Source organism: Mastigoproctus giganteus, chromosome 11 (assembly GCF_048544385.1).
Source record: "Mastigoproctus giganteus isolate SK-2022 chromosome 11, ASM4854438v1, whole genome shotgun sequence".
In the NCBI taxonomy this organism is placed as follows: Eukaryota; Metazoa; Arthropoda; class Arachnida; order Uropygi; family Thelyphonidae; genus Mastigoproctus; species Mastigoproctus giganteus.
The window spans coordinates 126,578,384-126,603,216 of record NC_143585.1 but is presented as its reverse complement, the minus strand read 5'-3'; the positions used below and the strand labels follow the sequence as shown (position 1 = coordinate 126,603,216).

General features: G+C 37.5%; 1 protein-coding gene across 1 annotated transcript in view; it reads left to right on the top strand.

Moving 5' to 3' along the window:
• PAPLA1 (Phosphatidic Acid Phospholipase A1) overlaps positions 1-24,833 on the top strand; it is a 334,165-nt gene that overhangs the window by 12,096 nt on the left and 297,236 nt on the right. The window contains exons 2-3 of the mRNA XM_090384561.1: positions 12,153-12,773; positions 14,031-14,378. Coding sequence (XP_090240687.1) covers positions 12,153-12,773; positions 14,031-14,378 — 969 coding nt within the window. The remainder of the gene's footprint in view (positions 1-12,152; positions 12,774-14,030; positions 14,379-24,833) is intronic.

Genomic DNA, 24,833 nt, shown 5'->3' with positions numbered 1-24,833 from the left:
GTGGGCAGGAGCAGCAGTGCCTAGCACACGCTTCTTGATTATACCGGTGTTTGAGCCCGTGACCACCAAATACGGAGGATGCGGAAAGGTCAGGAAATGACCATCGCATATTCCCACAGAGCAATGTGGCCTTAGTTGCTAATGCTCCTTAAAAAAAACAAAAAACAAACTAAACCAAGTTTACATAAGTAAAGAACTCTGCCGTTTTTCTTTGCCGAAGATTTCTTGTAATTTGCCTTTGCCTGCCTAACCTCCTTTGTGACTTGGTTACAGACCAGCTTATATCTATCATAGGCTTCCTTGTCACTTGTTAATTTATATGTATCCCATGCATTTTTCTTCTCTGTCACATGTCTAATTAGTTCATCTGACATCGATTTAACCCTAAATCTTGAACAATATTTCTTTGTTGGTATGAAAAGCATAGTAACTTACAAGATTAATTCTTTGAATGCTTCCCATGTTGAATTTGCTGTTGGTGACATCATCAGTTGGTCCCACTGTATAGAATTTAAATACCATCTCAGACCACCGTAGTCACATTTACGAAAGCAAAAACCCTTCCCTTTACCCGATGGTAGTTGCCTCTTAGAGTAAATCGCACTTCAGCACACTGTGATCACTGCCTCCTAGTGGTTCCTTTATCTGCAGATTTTTAATGCATGAAGAATCACTACTGTAATCAGATCAAGAGTATTACTCCCTCTAGTTGTCTCCTGAATATGCTGCTGTAGAAAACAATCATCCAATAAATCCGACAAAAGCCTTGCTAGTGTATGAGTGACCAACCCACAAATTCAAGTCAATCTTTGGGAAATTAAAATCCCCCATTATAAGACACTCTGATTTACTGGCCCACTCTATTTCTCTACACAATTGCTCATTATACTAATCGGATTCATTAGGCCAAAACGCACACCTACTCTCATTTTTCTTTTCCCGTGCTTATGTCACACCAAACAGACTCAACATTGCATTGTCCACCAGCATTAACTGGATGCACTTCCTTAGATTTTGTTTCTTAACTCGCAGCATAACGCCTCCTCCCTTCCTGTGTACTTGTACTCCCCAAATTGCAATTCTGCACTGCTTATATCTGTGTGACATCATCAGCCATTTTCAATCTGCTGCAGGACAAAGGCCTCTCTTGAACTTTCCAGCTCCTTCCGTTATGCGCAATGGCCATCCATTTACTACCCACAAACTCACGAATTTCATCTATCCATCTCCGATGTTGTCTTCTAGGTTTTCTTCTAGCTCCTCTTGGGTAAAAAAAAAAAAAAAAAAAAAAAGCTTCTCTTGGGTACCATTCTGTTATTTGCTTAGTCCATCTGCTATCATGTCTTCAAGCTATATGTCCTGCCCAAGACCATTTTAGTTCTTTAGTTTTGATTACAATGTCCTTTACTTGAGTTTGCTGCCCAATCCATATGTTTCTCTTCTTACCTAACAGTCTGATTCCCAATATAATTCGTTTCATTCTTCGCTGTGTAGTTGGCTTTTGAAATTACTAATCACCTCGCACAGATTGTTCATTTACCTACCAGAAAACCAGACAATCCTAACCACGCAGCGAACATGCTTAATTTATTTCTTACAAACAACCCTTCTAATTACACGCTCGAGGTGAGTGGTCCTCTAGACACCTGAGATCACAACTTGGAGATAGTCTTTTCACCAATGGAACTTTTGTCTCGTGGCCATTTCCGATGTCTTGTTTGGCATTACAAGAATGCAAAATGGGATGAGCTACAAAATTTATTTTTCTTGGATTACTGTTTCAAAATTTCTGATGTCAATGTTTGCTCAGATTGTGTCAGTGAAATTATCCTTGTAGGGATGGAATCCTTTATTCCACACTCTACTTTAAAATCTGATCTCCTTCATCTAAACCTTAGTTTTCCAGTAAATGTCTAATGCTGTTCGAGAGAATGTTGTGTGTCGAAATTGACTTGTTTCCAAATCTTCAAATTCATTTTCTGACTACACTGAAGCTCGCAACAATTGTAAAGCATTTATTAATCAGTCCAAACTGAATTTCGAACAGGCTGAGTAGAAAATTTGTCCATGTGGTAGGCAAGCATTCTAGCCTCTTGCCAAAACAATTGGCTGCAACTTTTGCCCATCTCTGTTCCCAATAGATCCATCTGTCAAAACCAGATGGATCTATTGCCACTTCAGCCAAGAATAAAGATGACCTGCTAGCATCCTTTTTTTTTTTATTCCAACTCCTGTATCAACGATCTTTGTAAACCACCTTCTACCATTCCCAATACACACTACTCAGTGTTGACTGTGTTCCATCAAAAGAATATCAGGATTTTGCTGATGCTGATGATTTGCTGATCCAACTCCTGATGATTTTCTCCACTTGTTCTAAAAACCTGTGCTCCTGAACTTATTATTATTAGCCATTATAGTGCAAGAAAGCCTGAGGCTTATGCTGCACCACCCAAAAAATTTTCTGAGTTATCCTGAGAGAGAAGTAGAGAGGAATCGCCAAGAAAGAGAAGAATGATGATATCCAGCTCAGGACCCTGGGTGTGTCAAGCCCATACTCACCAGATGTTGAGCCCCTTTTGCTCCTGTTCTGTTACATTTTTCATTTTCTTATTCCAAAGGTATTTTTCCTTCAGCTTTGAAATTTGCACACATCCAGCCAGTTCCTAAAAAGGGTGACAAATCGCTCTCATCCAATTATCGTCCCATTACAGTTACTTCTATTCTTTCTAAAGTAATGGAGAAATCAATTAACTGCCAACTCTTAAACTACCTAGAATCCTTCCGTCTGATCAACGATCGCCAGTGTGGATTCCATCAGTGTCGATCCACTGGTGGTATTCTGGCTTATGTTACCCATTTATAGACTAATTCAATGGATAGAATTTCGGTGAAACACAAGCAGTTGCTCTTGTCATTTCAAAGGCTTTTGATCATGTTTGGCATGAAGGTATTCTAAATAAGCTTCCATCTTATGGTTTGCCAACTGTTTTTTGTAATTGGGTATCCAGTTTTCTCTCTGACTGCTCACTGCAGGTGATGGTAGATGGCTCTCTGTCTTCTGACTCTTCCACTAATGCGGGTGTTCCCCAAGGTTCAGTTCTTTCTCCAACTCTTTTCCTCTTGTATATTATGGCTTTCTTCCATTGACCAGAAATCCTATCTATAGTTATGCTGATGATAGCACATTGCATTCCACCATCCAGTTTGAGAAACTTCACCCTGCACAAACAGCTTCAATTTCTCGAGTATCCACTACCAATTCCTTAAATGCTGTTTTCCAGTGGGGCAAAGATAACTTAGTTGATTCAAATCCTTCTAAAACTCAGCCATGTCTGATATCTTGCAAAAAAGATTCTTCTGATTCTATGATTCTGCTCTTTGATGACACTGATTTCTAGGCAAGATCATATGTTTCTATTGGGGATTGCCATAAGTTCTTATCTTTGATGGATTTTGACGGATTAGTTGATTCAAATCCTTCTAAAACTCAGCCATGTCTGATATCTTGCAAAAAGGATTCTTCTGATTCCATGATTCTGCTCTTTGATGACACCGATTTCTAGGCAAGATCATATGTTTCTATTGGGGATTGCCATAACTTCTTATCTTTGATGGATTTTCTGCTCCGAGGCTTATCTTTTGTCACACTCGCTTCAGAAAGATCATACATCTGCTTTGAGGCGTAAGCTGACATCTAATCTCTGTCTCTTGGCATAAGCACCTTACAGTCCTGTCTGATATCTTGCGAAAAGGATTCTTCAGCTCCTATGCTTATCTTTGATGACACTGGTTTTTAGGCAAGATCATATGTCTCTATTGGGGATTGCCATAACTTCTAATCTTTCTGTCTCTCTTGGTATCAGCACATAACAAATATTGCTTCCTCTGTATTTAAAAAACTGGATTTTCTCTTTCTCTCAGCACCTCCATGGGCAGGAGCAGCAGTGCGTAGCACACACTTCTTGATTAGACCAGGGTTCGAGCCTGTGACCACCAAATATGGAGAATGCGGAAAGGTCAGGGAATAACCACTGTATATCTCTGGAGCAATATGGCCTTAGTTGCTAATGCTCCTAAAAAAAAAAAAAAAAAAAGCTCTTTCTCTCTGTTACTTTTCTTCCAAACAGCTGTTCACTCTGTACAAATTGCAAATCTGCTCTACCATGGAATGTTGTTCTTAGGCTTCTAGATTCCATTCAAAGGAGGGTATTTAGGTTCATTAAGACTCATCTGTAACATTTTCTCTCTACTCTGTCTCGTAGACATTCTGTTTCTGCTGCATGCCTTTTCTGTAGATACTTCCATGGGCACTGTTCTGCTGAATTGGCTTCTTTAATTCCTGCTTGCTCTCTCTCTCTCTCTCTCTCTCTCTCTCTCTCTCTCTCTCTCTCTCTCTCTCTCTTCCTTCCAAAGCTGTCCAAACACGTGTCACAATCAGTCAACATCCTTTTACTATCCAACTTCAAACTCACCTTCTTTCATACATATTTTCTGAAAATTGCAATCTACAAAAGTTCAAGTCTAATGTCAACATATATCTTCTTTCATCTTGTCATCCAGACAGTCTAGTCTGCAGTTCAGACACCGAATGGGTTTGTTAAGGTGAAATTGTATCTGACCAGTTTGATTGTATACTACGTTGTAGTCACGAAGGAACTGGATGCAAAAAATAATTTTGATACCATGTTTGTACTTGGATTTTAGTTAAGCCTTTGACATTGCTGTACAAGTTGGAGGTGTGTGGCATTAAGGGCATGTTGCTGCTTTTGATAAAGGGATGATTGAGTGGGAGAAGACAGAGTGGTAACACTAGCGAATAATTTTAAACTTTTTTTCGATAACGTGAACAAAATCAACTGATTTTGACCAAATTGTATGTGCTGAAAACGAAAATGACAGTAGAAAGTTCGTAACACATCACATTTTCATTTTATGGCTTTGTGCTTTTTTTTCCAAAAATTGTGAATTTTTATTTATCTAAATGTACTTGACTACTTTTCTTGTAAATTGATTGCTTGAAATTGAAATGACGACCAGTAGACATTCCAAATGGATAAAATATTTAAAATTTATAAACATCTCTTTGGATTGAAGTAAGCAATTAACCCACAAAAGTGGTGGCAAAAAAAGAAAATTGTACTACTTACAGCTTTTTTTCCCTCTTATGAGCAGAATGGTCCTTCCTTATCAGAAACCAGTGATAGTCACCCATCATTGCTGGATCCCATCATCCTTGATACCTCTGCTTCATTGTGTGGATACCTTGGTGGAATCGTTTCCCCTCTGCTCATCACTGACAGATCCTAAGTTGTCCGGAAAGTAGTCCAGGTGCGAATATAGGAAGTGTATCTTCAGTGAAATTCGCCATCCTAATTTTTGATAGTTATTCAACAATTCTTCTATCAACTCTTTATAGTTCTCTATTTTTTTATTCCCTAAAAACCCACTAACAACAGCCTCTGAAGGATTTTCATGCAGCTAATTCAGTGACGTTAAGTTTAGTATCACAGATTTCATCCTTTAAAAGCCATCCAATTTGTGGGCCTACGAATATTCTCTCCTTCAACTTTGCATCACTAATTTTTGGAAACTGGGCTTCTAAGTATTCAAAACCTTCACTATTTTTGTTTACAGTTTTTACAAAAAATTTTTAAGATCCAGCTTAATGTGCAGAGGCTGGAGAAGCACCATTTCAGATTTCACTAAAGGCCTGCATTGATGCCGAGTTTCCCTGGAACATATTCTTCTCTGATGGGCCATTCCTTCATGATACTTAGTACTTACTAAAACCACCATGTAGTCCAAGCAACAAAGCGATTATTTTTAAATCACTACAGATTCCAACAATATTTCTTATAGTTTAAGGCATTTCATAGCAATGACATGCCATCATAGGTTTCTTTCATAGTCACCGGGACTTGATGGTTTGCTATTACCATTGTGTAGGAAAACTGCTTTTAAACTGAGTTTAGAAGAATCAATGAATAATTTCCATTCTTTGGGATGTTCAAGCCCTAGTTCATCCATCAGTCCATTTACATCTTTGCAGACACAGAGAATCTTCCATTTGATAATAACCCGCAGACTTTTCGTTTCGGTTTCTAAACACAGAAATCATTGTTTTTTTCCAGCAAATTCTGCTGTTGCAACCTAAATCCTAATAGCTCAGCCTGTTGCTTTGAAAGATTTAAATCCCTAATCAAATCATTAAGTTCACTTTGCTCAATTAAGTGTGGGTTGGTTGTGTTTGCATTTTGTCATTTCAGGATTGTAACTAGGATTGGCAGACAGTGAGAGGGCAGGTATGGGATCTCATAACTCTTGCTCTTCTTCTGGAATAGTGATTTCTTCACAATTAGGTGGAGGAATAGGGAGTTCCGGTGTGTGATTGATTGATGTTGTGACTTCACTGTAAATTGTACACAAGCATAGCAAAAACTTTGCCGAATTAATGCATGCATGACGTTTTTGCTCAGTTTCACAGGTTTTCACTAGACCCAAACAGAACTTTAAAAAGCCACAACCTACCATTAGATCTTACAAATTGAAACTAACCCTAAAAATTTATATTTAAGGGCTAAAGACAGCTTGTAAACAAGTTGTCTTTCACCGAGGTGCCTGGCTGCTGGAAATATAGTAGGGCCCAAACGTGCTATGCAATAAGGATTATAGCAATATCACTCAGAGCGGCCACTCCTCAGGGCCATAAAACTAAAAAGAGTTATAAGTACACCATTAAACAACACATATGTCTCTTTTGTTACATTAAATTCAACTGGGAAGGTACAGAGTGCAATGTTGGGCAATTTCGTTGATTTTGAAGCTATTTTAAACTGTTCTTGCATTTTTCTAAAAAATGTGACATGATAGAAACTTTTTACTGTATTTGTAATCAGCATATACAAATTAACAAAAAATGCTTACTTTCAGCCATGTTAGCAAAACCTTGTAGACCAGTTTAATCAATGGACACTGCTCTTCATGGACAAATGTTATTAGTCCATAAAGAGCAGTGAATATTTCATAGATTGGAATGTAGACTTTTATTGTGGGATTGTGATTGGATGTAGTAGTAGTGGCATGTGATGCAAGAAAGCATGTGTATGAGCTTATGCAGCATCAGCCAAAGAAAAAAAAAAAAAAAAAAATCACGCCATTCTCTCCAAATGCCTGTCCAGTTCCTCCTTAAATTTATTCAACCTATCGACTTCCACAACGACATGTGGAAGTTTGTTCCAGCAATTAACCACCTGCTGGTTAAAGGCAAATTTCCACACATCTATTCTACATCTGTCTTTTCTTAATTTCAAGTTATGCCCCCTTAGGTTTGTAATCTGAACAAGTTGAAGGATCCCATCAGAATTCACCGTGCTCAACCCATTCAAGGCCTTATACACCTCAATCAGATCACTGCGCAGGTGCCTAGTCTTTAGCCACTGCAATTTGCAGAACTTAAGCCTCTCTTGGTAAGAGGATCCCTTCATTCCCCTCACCAATCTTGTTGCCCTTCTCTGTACACGCTCAAGTAAATCTACAGCCTTCCTAAAATGAGGCCTCCAGACCCGCAGTACTCAAGGCATGGCCTGACCATTGCCTTATACAGAGGGATAATCACCTCCTTTTCCCTGCTAGAAAAATTCCTATGTATCATTGACAAAACCCCATGACCTGCCCTGGCAGCCTGTCTGCATTGCTCAGAAAACTTCATATCTGACTGCACAATTACTCCCAGGTCTTTTTCATTTTCTATCACCTTAAGTGTAGTACCACACAGTTGGTACGTTTCTCTGGGGTTACTTCTACCCATATGCAGTACTTTGCATTTGTCAAGGTTAAACTTCAGTTGCCACTTCTTAGCCCATCTGCCCAAATGATCTAGATCCTGTTGCAGTAGCACATTGCCATTACTGTCATTAACAACCCTGCCGACCTTTGTATCATCTGCAAACTTCGACATTAAGCCTGATATACATTAGTCCACGAAGAGCAGCACCCATTGATTACCACCCTCTGTCTTCTCCCACTTAACCATCCTTTTATCCATTGTAGCAACTTACCCTTAATACCATTCTGCTCCAATTTGTACAATAGTCTTTCATGCGCAACAGTGTCAAAAGCTTTCCTGAAATCCAAATATATGATATCAAAATTATTTTTTGCATCCAGTTCCTTTGTAACCACATCATAATATCCTATTAAATTTGTCAGACAAGACTTTCCCTTAACAAACCCATGCTGTGTCTGAATTATTGCTGCAGTCAGTCTAGATGATCCTGCAATGCATCTTTAACCAGTGACTCCATTATTTTACCCGGAACAGAAGTTAAACTAACTGGTCTGTAATTACTCGTGTCACCCTTCAATCCCCTTTTGTGAATTGGGGATACATTTGTACATCTCCAGTCCGTGGGAACCTCTCCTGAGTCCAATGATGCTCTCATAATTATGGCTAAGGGTTTGCTTAGTTGCTTTGCCACCTCCTTTAATATAACTGGATAGATCCTATCCACCCCAGGTGCTTTTCTTATGTTTAACTTCAACAATTTCTCCTCCACTTTGCTCTCAGTTATTACAAAATCATTAAGTATTATCCTGCTACAATTTGATAACCTTCTGCCATTTTCAAACCTTAATAATTCCTCATGTGTGAATGTAGATGCAAAATACTCATTCAGTTTGTTTGCTATCTGAGCAGGATCATCAACAGTCGAACCATCGATGTCAAGTGGACCAATCAGATTCATCCCCTTCCTTTTAGAGTTTATATAAGTAAAGAAATCCTTGCTGTTTTTCTTAGCATCTTTTGCCAAGGATTTCTCGTAATCTGCCTTTGCCTGCCTAACCTCCTTTGTGACCTGATTACAGACTAGCTTATATCTGCCATAGGCTTCTGAATTGCTTGATAATTTATATGCATCCCATGCATTTTTCTTCTCTGTTACGAGTCTCATTAGTTCATTTGATAACCATTTAGGCCTAAACCTTGAACAATATTTCTTAATAGGTATGAAACTTTTATTTCTTGAATTAAATTAATTCCTTGAATGCTTCCCACTTAGAATTTACTGTTGGTAACATGGTCAGTTTATCCCACTGTACAGAATTTTAAAACTTTCTGAGACCACTGTACTCACCTTTACAGAAGCAAAAACCCTTTCCTTTACCCCTGATGGTAATTATATCTTTAAGTAAATCCCACATCAGTACACTGTGATCACTGCCACCTAGTGGTTCCTTTATCTGCAAATTCTTAATACATGAATGATCACTGCTGATAACCAGATCAAGAGTATTACTCTCTCTCTGGTTGCCTCTTGAACATGCTGCTGCAGAAAACAATCGTCCAATATGTCACACCAGTAACCTTTCTATATGTATAATAGTGACTCATCTGAACCTCTGAATATCCACTTTAGTAGATGTTATTAGTTGTAAGATGTTAGGTGATAGCTCAATATAAAAAGGTGTAGATGCCCTCAAACTCATAGAATGTTTTGATGAGCCATAAAGAGGGTAATTTGTGGATCACACACATGTTGTCTACTGCAAATGTAATAGAGCAGGTCCAAGAGGTCACGGGAACATCTATCAGTACATAAACCATCTGTACGTAAACCATCTGCATTGTCTTGGGTTTGATGGTAGGGCAACTGCATGTAAGTTCAGTATTACATTCACTGATGCAAACAGTTGGGAGAGGTGTTGTTTCCTGTGTTTATAGACTCCAAAACAGTGGCAGAAGCTGCTATGGAGTAGTGAATCTTACTACATGGTGTTTAATTACAGTAGTGCATTTGGATGTGGACATTTCTAGGTGAGCACTTCCTTTTTACAGTGTATTTCTTCTTGAACATGAAGCATGATTGTCTTATGGTATGCAGCTGTTTCTGCTGGTTCATACTTGTTGCATTAGTAGTAGTTTCTGAAACCATGAAATCCATTACTACTTTAGATATTTTTGAAGTGTACACTGTCAGTATCAGCACAACAAATGTGTTATTTCTTGTAGTGAGATTTATTCAGGACTGGTTTCTGGACAGTGATATCAAGAAAGTTGGACTGGCCAGCTAAAAGTATGGACTCTTAATCTTGTTGAATGCATAATTAGGACAAATTGGAGTGCTTGATTAGGCTGTGGCCATATTAGTTGTCTTTCAGGAGGAATCTAAGTGAATTTTGGCTGACACCTATTGGAAGCAAGCAGAAGGAGAAGAAAGTATGCCCATGTTGGTTGAGGCTGTCATAAAGACCAAAGATCATACTACTCTGCTTTAAGTTTTTGAGTTGGAAGCCGTGTGTGTGAGTGACTTTTGGTCATAGTTTGTCACTCAAACAACCATCAATATAGATATCATTAGTATTAGAAGCGTAAGTGGCAAAATAGGGTTAGGATCAATAATATTAGAATAGCAGGTATCATAGAAAACAAGGTCAATACAAGTGAGCTGCAGCTGAACTACAATTGTAGACAGGTCTTGGCAAATTTGCTCAAGATCTGCAAAAAGGCACAAGATGGGGGGGGGGGTAAGAAAGGCATGATTTTAAGTCTTCTGGAGTGGGCATTGCCAAAATTCTCCTTTCATGTCACTTGCAGAGGTGAAAATACTTTTGTTTGTTGTTTATCTTGCTTGTTATTTAGAATTTTGTGTAATGCTTACTTCCAAAGCAATTGATATCAGTCAAGCTCATGCTGCGATATTGGATGGCCTGTTGATAATTAAACTCTGTGAAAGTTAAAAGTTTTTAAATTTATTTGTGATTAGCTTTTATCTATTTTATTCCCAGCTTATAGAAGTAACACTTGCTGGCTTACTTCTTGAGTTATGAACACTTGACTTATGTCCTTTGAACATTGTTCCATGAGTATTAGAAGACGAAATGCACAAGGCATAATTTCTTATGGGTTTAGGTAATTAACTATATAATATCAGTGGGTACACCATAGTTTACCATAAACTTGAACTACGTAAGTGGTGTAAAGGCATCGTTTTAATTGTATTTCATGTTGTGGGTGCCTTCACAACGAGATAGCTGGTACTGCACTACTTTGAATAAATAACATTTCTCTAGTAGAGAAGACTACTGTTATTTATTTTCAGTGGATATCGCCACCCAGACGATTGTTTTGAAGCTAGTTTGCTTCATCATCGGTGGGTGGGCAGGTACCCTGGTAATGCAACATGCCATCACAGTTGCGAAGTTATTTCCACAATGTGAGAGATGCCAAATGGTGAATATATAATAATGTATTAGATGAAATGCACAAGGCATAATTTCTTAGGGTTTAGTTAATTAACTATATAATATCCGTGTAGGCACCATTTGGCATATCTCATATTGTGGAAATAACTTTGCAACTGTGATGGCATGTTGCATTACCAGGGTACTTGCCCACCCACCAATGATGAAGCCAACTAGCTTTGAAACAATTGTCCAGGTGGTGGTATCCACTGAAAATAAATAACAGTAGTCTTCTCTACCAGAGAAGCATTATTTATTCGAAGTAGTGCAATACCAGCTATCTCGTTGTGAAGGCACTCACAATATGAGATACAATTAAAACGGTGCCTTTACACTACTTATATAGTTCAAATTTATGGGTAGACTATGGTGTATCTACACCAATATTATATAGTTATTGTTCCATAAGATAAATGAGTGAACAATCTTAAAATATTTATTTTTCACCCTAATCAGATACAATGGATAAATGTTTGTTAGTAGTTTTGTGTCTGTACTAATAGTCCATCTTATTGTATCTTTGTTGTGCCAATCCTTGATGAGATATAGACCATGATCTAAAAACAAAGGACTTGCAGTTTTACCTTATAACTGCCAGATTTGACCTGTAAAATACCAATTACCAGGCCATATTTTGTGATGCTGTTGGCAGCCAGGTGCTGGATTTGTTGAGCTCTGATTATAAATTGTTTCTGGAAGTAAGATACATTGCAAGGAAGGGGGTAGCAGTGGCTTTGAAAACTAATAACTTGTATAAAACAGGACATCAGAGTTCCACTCCTCCCCCTTCAAATCAGATATATAACCTCTTTAATTATCACCATTCTAGGAATTTTTATGCCTGTACATATTTATATAATAGATATATTTTGAGATCTTATTACACATTTGCAATTTTCTTTATGTAGCTGAGATTGAAGTATCTGCATCTGGAGCTCTGCCTTCAAAACCAAATGATATGTTACAAGAGACTTTTAAGACTTTATCTTCTCAGCCAGTGTCATCTGATTCCACTCTAAGCCAACTGCAGCAGCCTCTTAAGTTTTGTCAGAACCCTCACTCCATTCCTTCTGCACCTTATAATTCAGTTGTTTCACCTTTGTTGCCATCTAATTCTTCAAAATCTGCTGAGTATAGTATATCACAAATACCTTCTTATCCTATATCATCATTTCCCAGTGCATCATATTCTGAGATCACTACTTTTCCTCCCTCTAGTGTTTCATTTACTGAATCACATCATTCTCAGTCTTTACTCCAGGAATTACCTACTACTATTTCGCAGCCATTCGCTCACTTGGCTTCATCATTTGTTCCTCATTCTAAATCATTTTCTGCAGCTTTTGCATCTGATGCCGTATATACACCTTCCCCATTACATCAGCGTGAAAACTCTTCTTATGCAGCTTACATAGAGAAATCTGGCCAGACCCATTCTTCTGTACCTACCCTTTTACCATCATCTTCAAGCATTTTTCTTGGAAGTTCTTCAGTAATGAATTATCCAGCTAATAATACTTTTCCTACAGGTAAGATAATGGATTATTTTATGTAATTATATTGTTCTTATTTTGTGCAGTAAATTTGATTATTTTATTTTTTATATATATAAATAGACTTAATAGAATAACACCAAATGTGAAATGTCTTGGGAGAAAGACATTTGTGAGAAATAACAAATTCTAAAACAGATTAAAATTGCACTTGCATAAATTTGTATAAGCAAAAAATGATAGTTTTATTGAAAATAGATGGAAAGAAAACTTTACAAAAAAACATTCCTATTATCCAGCCATAACCATTTTGATGATGTTTTGAAATCCTTTTGGATATCATTGTCAAACCTACAGGAAGGAAGGAATAGTGATTGTAAGAACTAGTTTATATTGAACGCTGCACTATTTTAAAATTAAAGAAATTATGTGAATTTGGTAAAAATATACTTTTGTTTTTAATTATGTGATAATTATGAAATTGGAATTGTCAATCCTAGAAGAATACATTTATATTAAGAGCTACACTGTACTATTTTTATTTTGAGTTAAAGAAAATATTTTTTTTAATTAAAACATTGTGTGGGAAAGAGTTATTTTTGAATTAGTGGAAAAACTACAAAGATTACGGAGGTGACTGTTACTTGATTACCTCTCCTGTTACCTTGCAAATTTTTGAATTCGGTGGAAAACTATAAAAATTACAGAGATGACTGTTACTTGCTGCTCACATAATTAAAGATAAAATTAGTTAATTATTGTAAAGCAAGAATTGAGCAGGATAAAAAAAATCAAAAAATTAGAAGTATAATGGTTATTGAGCTCTGTGTGACTAATATACCAAGTAACCTCTTTTTTTACAAGAGGATGTAGCTGGAGAGCTTAATAGCCTACTGCTAACTTCTCCAGCTCTCAGATTGATCAGATGTTATAAGATACTTGATATGATTTGACTGATATTGAATCTGCTAAAATTTTGCTTTCATTTTGCATTAAAGTTTTGAATTTCAGTGTTAATTCTTAAATAAAATTGTCATGATGTTAATAAATACTAATAATTCTTTTTTGTGTTAAGTGTAACTTCAGAGTCTGATCTTAAAGGTTTTTATATTGATCCATTGAATGCTTTAACTCTTCACTAATTTCCATTGTATTCACAGTATGGTATCATCAAAATTAAGGTATTGAATATTTTTACTATAGTGTTGCCATTACATAGTTATATAAGTAATGTACATTTTCATTATTAATTTTTTACTCCAGGACTTTTTTTAAATATTATAATTATTTCAGAACCAGCTCAGGAATTTCACCCTCATGTGAATGTAAGTTGTGCTTCCCCTTCAAGTCCTAGTGGTTCTGCTAATCACCTTGTACATAGTGCCTCATCCCATCAGAATGTGCCTGCACATAATTATACTTGCACTTCTGCTGAACTCTCGACATCATATGAGGGTGTTGCTCTGCCAGAAAATATGCAGTTATCATCTGTAGGGAAAATGAATGCTCCTTATGACAGCTATAGAACATACTCTCCTGTACTTCCACACTGGTTTTATAGACATGTTATTGGAAATAAGGAAAAATGGTTTCCGTTTAGCATGTCTGATTCTAGAACTCTAGAAGATGCTTACACAGCAGGTAAGTTGGTATAATAATTATTGTTTACTTTTCTAGAGATGAGAAATGTTTGAAATATACATTTGGTCTAAACGTGATAATTATAGAGGTCAGGCAAAAGAGTTACTTATTTTAAAAGTTGTGCAATTTCGTAATGGTTAAAGTGAGGGCACTGGGGTTTATCCTATATGAGTAGAGTATATTAAAGCATCCAGTAAACATGGAGTGGTGATTGAATAAATGTTGTGCATTTGTCTGTGATATGTTTTTTAAATGGGATAACTCTGCTGAAAGTACTGAAATGCGAATTTAGATGCTCTTCAAAATCTGAAGAAATGGTAGTGTTCCAAGTTGAAAGACCATAACACATTGGATTTACAAATTTATTCTAACAAATGTGAAACCTACAAGTCAGATGCGTATGCTTGAGATGACATCGAAAGGATCTGAGCTATGTTGCAACACAGTCCTCAAACATCTATAAATTGTTATTTAAGAGAATGACAATGGTTCAGTTGTCATGGTAACTTTTTTAGCCTTTTTATGTAAAAACGCCTGTGATATATCCCACATCACTTAGATGTCTGGTTTCAGTAGAAACCAGACATCTAAGTGATGTGGGATATATCACAAATTTCCGTGGACACATATTAAAGGAAATGTTTCCAATTCACATTACATTTGGTTTCGATTACATAAATTGGCACCTAAAATCACCAGACTCATCTGTTTGCAATTTCTTTTTATGGCATTTCTAAAAAACAAATTCTACGTAAACTATCAATGGGCACTTGAGCAATTGGGACAAAACATTTGTGATTAAATTGAAAGAATATAACCAGAAACATTGCACACAATAATGCAAGAATACATGTAGAGTACTGTGTTTGTAATGGTGGTGGCCATTTAAGAGATATCATTTTTAAACTCTGAGGAGTGTAAAATAATGCTTTCATAATATTCACCATATAGTGCAAGGAAGCAACAGGCTTTTGCAGAACTGCCAAGAAAACACAGACACGCTAAGTAGATAAGAAAATACAAATTATATGCTTCTCTTCTCCTATAGGTAGCATTAGCAAGGGCGCATGATGCAAGAAACCAAGCTTATATAGCATCAGCCAAAAAAAAAAAAAAACCACACCCCCTTCTCATTTCACCCATTCACTCGCTCCAAATGTTTCTCCAGTTCTGCCTTGAATCTGTTTAAGCTAGCAACTTCTACAACGACAAATGGGAGTTTGTTCCAGCAATCAACCACCCATTGACTAAAGGCAAACCTCTACACATCTATCCTACAACTGTCTTTCCTCAATTTGAATTTATGCCCTCTCAGGCGATTATCCTGAGCAAGAGGAAAAATCCCGTCAGCATTGAGCATGCTCAAACCATTCAAGGCTTTATACACCTCAGTCAAATCACTCCGCAGGTGCCTAGTCTCCAGACACTGTAATTTGCAAAACTTAAGCCTTTCTTTGTAAGAACAACCCTTTGTTCCATTCACTAATCTTGTTGCCCTTCTCTGTACTCGTTCCAACAGCTCCACATCCTTCTTAAAATGAGTCCTCCAGACCTGTATTCAGTACTTAGGGTGTGGCTTGACCATTGCCTTATACAAGGGGATAATCACCTCCTTATCTCTGCTAGAAAAATTCCTGTATGTCATTGACAAGACACCATGAGCTACCCTTGCAGACAGTCTGAACTGCTCAGAAAACTTCATATCTGCCTGCACAATTACCCCCAAGTCATTTTAACTTTCTACCACTGTCAGTGTAGTACCACACAGTTGATATGTTACTCTGGGGTTACTGCTTCCCATATGCAGTAATTTACATTTGTCAATGTTAAACTTCAGTTGCACCTCTCAGCCAATCTGCTCAACTTTTCAAGATCCTGTTGCAGCAGCGTACTGTCATTAGTGTAATTAACAACCCTGCGGACCTTTGTATCGTCTGCAAACTTGGAAATTAAACCTGATATACCATCATCAATATCATTAATGAACACAGAAAACAACAATGGACCCAACACTGAACCCTAGGGGACATCACTAATAACATTAGTTCACAAAGAGCAGTATCCATTGATTACCGCTTTGTCTGCTCCCACTCAGCCATTCCTTTATCCATTCATTGCAACAATTTGCCTCCAATGCCACACTGCTCTAATTTGTGCAGCAGTCTTCAATGTGCAACAGTATCAAAAACCTTTCTGAGATGCAAAGTTATGATATCAAAAATTGTTTGCATTCAGTTCCTTTGTGATTACATCATAATATTGAATCAAATTGGTCAGACAAGACTTCCCCTTAAGAAACCCATGCTGTGTTCAAGCTATAACTGAAGTCTTTTCTAGATGATCCTGCAACGTTTCTTTAACCTGTGCCTCCATTAATTTTCCCTGAACAGAAGTTATACTAACAGGTCTGTAATTACCTGTGTCTCCCTTTGATCCTCCTTTGTGGATTGGGGTCACATTTTCACATCTCCAGTCCATGAGTACCTCCCCTGAGTCCAAGGAAGCTCTCATACTTATGGCTAAGGGTTTGCTTACTTCCTTTGCTGCCTCCTTTAATATAACTGGATAGATTCCATCCACCCCAGGTGCTTTTGTTATGTTTATCTTCAACAATTTCTCCTCCACTTGACTCTCAGTTATTACAAGATTATCTAGTTTACTGCCAGAGTTTAATACACCTCTGGCATTCCTCTCCCTGAATAACTCCTCATGAGTGAATGTAGATGCAAAATATTCATTGTTTGTTAGCTACCTGAGCAGGATCATCAACAGTTGAACCATCGATGTCAAGTGGACCAATCTGATTCATTCCCTTCCTTTTAGAGTTTACATAAGTAAAGAACTTTGCTGTTTTTCTTTGCATGCTCTGCCAAAGATTTATTGTAATTTGCTTTTGCCTGCCTAACCTTCTTTGTGACTTGGTTACAGACCAGCTTATATTTATCATAGGCTTCTGTGTCACTTGTTAATTTATATAGTATGAATCAGAGCTGTAATGCCCAGTGTGTTCTACATTGATATTAATATTTGTAAAATAATAAGAGGAGTTTACCTCAATGTAGTACGTAGAACACTTCTGTATGATACTCTCCATAAATTAAAACGAAAAACTTACATTAGAGTAAAAAATAATTAAAAACCAATTAAACACAATTAAAATCAATTTAAAGCAATTAAAAATATTAAAAGAATCTAATGAAAATATTCAAAACGATTTTCCTTCCTTATCAATAGGTTACCCCTGGTGAAGGAAGGAAAGACATTTTGAATATTGTCATTAGATTCTTTTAATATTTTTAATTGTGTTAAATTGATTTTAATTGTGTTAATTGGTTTTTGATTATATTTTACTCTAATGTAAGTTTTTCGTTTTAATTTCTGGAGAGTATCATACGGAAGTGTTCTACGTATTATTTTACAAATGTTAATTTATATGTATCCCATGCATTTTTCTTCTCTGCCACATGTCTAATTAGTTCATCTGACATCCATTTAGGCCTAAATCTTGAACAATATTTCTTAGTTGGTATGAAAAGCCTAGTAGCTTCCAAGATTAATTCTTTGAATGCTTCCCATTTTGAATTTGCTGTTGGTAACATCATCAGTTGGTCCCACTGTATAGAATTTAAATACCGTCTCAGACCACCTTTGTCACATTTACGAAAGCAAAAACCCTTCCCTTTACCCGATGGTAGTTACCTCTTTGAGTAAATCCCACCTCAGCACACTGTGATCATTGCCACCTAGTGGTTCCTTTATCTGCAGATTTTTAATGCATGAAGAATCACTACTGTAATCAGATCAAGAGTATTACTCCCTCTAGTTGTCTCCTGAATATGCTGCTGTAGAAAACAATCATCCAATAAATCCCACAAAAGCCTTGCTAGTTTACGAGTGACCACCTCACAAATTTCATTCAATCTCTGGGAATTAAAATCCCCCATTATAAGACACTGATTTACTGGCCCACTATTTCTCTGCACAATTGCTCATTATACTAATCAGATTCATTAGGCCTATAACACACTCCTACTCTCATTTTTCTTTTCCCAGTGCTTATGTCACACCAAACAGACTCAACACTGCATTGTCCAACCGCATCAATTGGATGCACATCCTTAGATTTTGTGTTTCTTAACTAACAGTATAACGCCTCCTCCCTTCCTATCTTGTCTATTGTTTCTGTACACATTGTACTCCCAAAATTCCAATTCTGGATTGCTTATGTCTGTTTGACACCATGTCTCTGATATCCCAACAATATCTGCCTTTGATGTCTTGACTAGCACTTTAAGCTCATCAAATTTTAACTATGCTCCTAGCATTGGTATACATGCACCTGTTTCTACTCTTAGTTACCCTAACACAGCCCATCTATTTACTTGTTCCACTGTGACTCCCAGCAGTCCTGGAAACCCCCATTGCTTTGCTTTCCGTGCTGCTGCTCAATTGCATTTCAATAGAAGCAGTGCAAGAATCACTTTAACCTCTGCCAGTGGTTACTGTTAATCTATTAGTCCGTGTATCCCCCAAGTAACTATCCAGTTGACCTTTGAAATTATTTAAACTGTCAGCATCAACTACCTGCGAGGAAAACATATTCCAGCAATCAATGATTTGCTGGCTAAAAGAAAACTTCCTATGATCTAATCTAAATCTCAACCCTAATTTGAATTTATAGCCCCTAGTTCTGGAATTCTTTATAACAGTGAAATTCCACCTTCATTCATTTTACTAATCCCTCTCAGAGCCTCATAAATCTGAATCAGGTCATCTCTGAGCATTGGCGGACTAAGGAAAAATCAGGCCCTAGGCAAGATTCTCATTTTCGTGCCCCACCTAGGGTTGCCACCTTTCAGAAATTGTAATGGATGACACAGGTGAATGGGTTAAAAAAGGTCTTCTATTACTAAATATGAAAATACATTTAAACTCTATTATTGAAGTTGTCAACTTAAATCAAATAGTTCATACCAACGTACAACAGAGGCATTGATTAAGTAACTAAATCTACCTAATCAATGTGCGACTAGCGCTGTCTGGTGAATCATCGTGTATAGCTCGCCTGGTGCGGTATACATGATGATTCACCAGATAGCATGGCGTGCAAAGATGCTTTGATTGATCGGCTCGAAACAAGCGGAACATTATAAATTTATTTAAAATAAAATAATGAAAAAATGTATAATAAAACCATTTTATGGGCCCTATGCAGTTGCCTAGTCTGCCTAGGCCAAAGTCCACCCCTGTCTCTGAGCTACCTGGTTGCCAGGCTCTGTTGCCCACATAATTGGAGTGTTTCCTCATATGGTTGTCCTTTTTCCAATCTTACCATTTGTGTTGCTAGTCTTTGGATCCAGTCAAGAAGCTGTCTTTTTTTCCAGATGAAGTCTCCATACTTGAACACAATTTTCCAAATGTGGTCTTACAATTGCTTTATACAATGGAATTATGACATCCCCATCTCTACAGGATAACGTTCGATAAATTATCGATGGGACACCATGGGCTTTCCTGGCTGCTGTTTTCAGAAAATAGTGTAAACAGGCAGCCATATCGTATCTCCAGATCTCTTTCTCCTCCACTTTTTTTAATTCAACCCCACCAAGTGTATAATTTATTTGAGGATTGTTGTTCCCCAGGTGTTAAGACCTTGCATTTAGTTTATTAAAGCATACCTGCCACTTCTGTGACCATCTTTGAAGTCTGTTCAAGTCATCCTGAAGGAGTGCTGCTTGCCACTGATCATTAACGACTTTACCAATCTTTGTAGTCTACAAATTTTGACATTACACTTTCTATCCCTTCATTGATGTCATTTATGAAAATGAGCAATAATCCTGTTCCAAGAACCGATCCTTGAGGGACCCCACTACTGACGTTACACCAGTCTGAAGAATATCCATTGACCGCAACCCTTTGTGCTTTGCAGCTACCCAGAAGTCCACCTTAGAATTTTATCAATAATCCCAACCTGTTGAACCTTATACAGTAATCTCTCATGATGGAATGAGTCATATGCTTTGCTAAAATCCAAATAAATTATGTTGAAATTGTTCCCTAAATCCAGCTCATGAGTAACTGTGATTTTTCCCTCACAAAACCATGTTGTGTCCTCCAGAATGCCTCTATCTAAATGACCCTAGATTGCAATCTTAATCATTGCTTCTAAGATTTTTTCTACCATTGAAGTCAAACTAACTGGTCTGTAGTTACCAATTTCATTCTTAGAACGACCTTTATGTATTGGTGATATGTTGGTACACTTCTCCAATCTAAAGGAATCTCCACAGAGTCCAAAGATGCCCTCCATTAATTAACCTTGGTTGTTCGGTGCATTCCCTGGCGGTCTCCCTCAAAACAGGGAAGTGCACCAAACAGGTTATATATACGATCAACTCTTCTTCACATATATAAATGCAAAGAAGAGAAGGACAAATCAGATTGGACCCTTATGTAATGGATGTGGGATAGTATTAGATACCCCAGCTGATGTTTCAGATGAACTCAACAGTTGCTTTGCATTGATATTTACAGAAGAAAAAAAAAAATTATATCAATGAGAAATTATAAGAATGAATTTGAAAAATATGTAATTAATGATATTTAAATTTCACATTATATTTAATGAAAAAACTTACAAGGTCTATAGGCGAGTAAGGCTTCTGGGTTGATGCCGCATACCCTCTAATTTTAAGACAGGTGGCAATTGAGTGCATTGAACCATTAAGGCTAATTACGAGAGCATTACTGGACTCTCGAGAGATTCCGTTGGATTGGAAAAGTGCCAATGTATTGCCAGTACATTAAGGCGGTTCTAAGAGTAGTGGAAAATTACCGATCAGTCAGTCTTACTTCAGTTGTAGGGGAAATCATGGAGGCAATGATCAAGGGTGAAATTCAGGATCATTTAGATAGAAATAGAATTCTGAATGATATATAGTATGGTTTTGTAAAAGGAAAATCATGTTTAACAAATCTGGTTAGCTATTTTGACAAGGTCACTTATGAGCTGGATTTAGGGAATAATTTCAACATTGTTTTTTAGATTTGAGCAAAGCATTTGACCTAGTCCCACACAAGCAGTTACTTTATAAGCTGGAAGAGGTTGGAATTGCAGGGAAAATCCTTAGATGGAATGGATAAAAGGATGGCTCCAGGGCAGGAGGCAGAGGGTTGTGATCAGTGGTATATTTGGGCCGGAACGCACCGGAACAATGTTCCGGTACTTTTATTAAATGTCATAATAGAAAATCATTTTATAATTTAAACACCTAATATTAAGAAACATGGCATAATCAAAGGGGAGGGAAAAATATCTATTTTACCCATTGCTACTAAAAATATATATTAATAATAATATTTAAAATTAATAGATTTCTTTAAAAAATTTATTTAAAAACAAAAATATAAATTTCACAATGAAACTTAAACGTTTCTTACTAAAGTACAATGTGTTAGATAAAGAGATCCAACAAATGAGGCATTAGCATTAGTAGAGGCATATGATGCAAGAAGCAAGATTATGCAGCATCAGCAAAAAAAAAAAACCCTTCCACTTCACCCCTCCATTCGTTTGAAATACCTGTCCAGCTGAGCCTTAAATTTATTTAGGCTGTCAACTTCCACAACAAGGGATAGAAGTCTGTTCACCAACCAACTACCCGCTGGCTAAAGGCAAATTTCCGCACATCTATCCTACATCTGTCTTTCTCAATTTGAATTTATGCCCTCTCAGGTGATTATTCTGAGCAAGGGGCAGTATCCCATCAGCATTGAGCATGCTCAAACCATTCAAGGCTTTGTACACCTCTATCAGATCACCTCGCCAGTGCCTAGTCTCCAGACACTGTAATTTGAAAATCTTAAGCCTTTCTTCGTAAGAGCAACCCTTCGTTCCGTTCACTAACCTTGTTGCCCTTCTCTGTACTTGTTCCAGCAGCTCTACATCCTTCTTCAAATGAGGCCTCCAGACCTGTATACAGTACTCAAGGTGCGGCCTGACCATTGCCTTATACAAGGGAATAATCACCTCCCTATCCCTGCTAGAAAAATTCCTGTATATCATTGATAAGACACCATGAGCTACTCTTGCAGCCAGTCTGCACTGCTCAGAGAACTTCATATCTGCCTGCACAATTACCCCCAGGTCCTTTTCATTCTCTACCACTGTCAGTGTAGTACCACACAGTTGATACGTTGCTCTGGGGTTGCTGGTTCCCATATGTAGTACTTTACATTTGTCAATGTTAAACTTCATTTGCCACCTCTCAGCCCATCTGCTCAACCTTTCCAGATCCTGTTGCAGCAGCATAGCGTCAGTAGCATTCTTAACAACCCTGCCAACCTTTGTATCGTCTGAAAACTTGGACATTAAGCTTGATATACCATCATCAATATTATTTATAAATACAGAAACAACAATGGACCCAACACTGAACCCTGAGGGACTCCACTAATAACATTAGTCCACGATGAGCAGTGTCCATTAATTACCACTCTGTCTTCTGCCACTCAACCATCCCTTTATCCATAGCAACAATTTGCCACCAATGCCACACTGCTCCAATTTGTGCAGCAGTCTTCCATGTGCAACAGTATCAAAAGCCTTTCTAAGATCCAAATATATAATATCAAAGTTATTCCCTGCATCCAATTCTTTTGTGACTACATCATAGTATCCAATCAAATTGGTCAGGCAAGACCTTCCCTTAACAAAACCATGCTGTGTCTGAGCTATAACTGAATTCTTGTCAAGATGATCCTGCAGTGCTTCTTTAACCAGTGCTTCCATTAATTTTCCTGGAACAGAAGTTAAACTCACAGGTCTATAATTACTTGTGTCAGCCTTTGATCCTCCTTTGTGAATTGGGGTTACATTTGCACATCTCCAGTCTGTGGGTACCTCCCCATGAGTCCAAGGACTCTCATAATTATGGCTAACGGATTGCTTACTTCCTTTGCTGCCTCCTTTAATATAACTGGATAGATCCCATCCACCCCAGGTGCCTTTCTTGTATTTATCTTCAACAATTTCTCCTCTACTTTACTCTCAATTATTACAAGATCATCTAGCTCACTGCCAGTGTTTACTTCATCTATGGCATTCCCCTTCCCGAATAACTCGTGTGTGAATGTAGATGCAAAATATTGATTGTTTGTTAGCTACCTGAGCAGGGTCATGAACAGTTGAACCATCGATATCAAGTGGACCAATCTGATTCATCCCCTTCCTTCTAGAGTTTACATAAGTAAAGAACTCCTTGCTGTTTTTCTTTGCATCCCTTTCTAAAGATTTCTCATAATCTGCCTTCGCCTGCCTAACCTCCTTTGTAACTTGGTTACAGATCAACTTATATCTATCATAGGCTTCTGTGTCACATGTTAATTTATATGTATCCCATGCATTTTTCTTCTCTGCCATATGTCTCATTAGTTCATCTAACATCCATTTAGGCCTGAACCTTGAACAATATTTCTTAGTTGGTATGTAAAGCCTAGTAGCTTCCAAGATAAGTTCTTTGAATGCTTCCCATTTTGAGTTTGCTGTTGGTAACATCATCAGTTGGTCCCACTGTATAGTATTTAAATACTGTCTCAGACCATCGTAGTCGCCTTTACGAAAGCAGTAACCCTTCCCTTTACCCCTGATGGTAGTTACCTCCTTGAGTAAATCCCACTTCAGTACACTGTGATCACTGTCACCTAGTGTGATGTACTGATATACTGTGATGTGCGTGAATTGATTTGCATTTTGATTTGCCATGAGCTGAACGCTAGAACTGATTCTATGAACCGCGAGTCTGAAGTCTGATTCAGTTACTGTACAGTCGATGTGGTGTTATCATGTGGTCTTCTGGAGAAAGAGTGTTCCAGTACTATTTTTTTTTTTTTTTTTATGATGAGTGTTCCGGGACTTTTTTTTAGCATTACACCTCTGGTTGTGATAAATGGTTATTCCTCAGATTGGGTTAATGTAAAAGTGGGGTTCCCCACGGTTTAGTATTGGGACCACTGTTGTTTTTGATTTTCTTAAATGACATCGATGAAGGGATAGAGGGCATGATGTCTAAATTTGCAGACAATGTAAAGATCAGTAGAATGGTTAATGATGACTGCCAAGCAGAACTTCTTCAGAGTGACTTAGGGTAGACTTCAGGGATAGTCAGAAAAGTTTCAGCTATGTTTTAATTCAGAAAAATGCTGGATCTTTCACCTGGGAAACAGCAACCCCAAAATAACTTATACACTTGGTGGAGTTGAACTGAAGTCAGTAATGGAAGAAAGGGACTTGGGAGTTACGATACAGTCAGACAAGAAGTTCTCTGAGCATTGTAGATAAGTTGCAAGGACAGTCCGTGGTGTCCTTTTGATGATTTATCGAACATTTGCTAATAGAGATAAGGACGTCATAACCTACTATCTAAGGCTATTGTTAGACCACATTTGGAATAC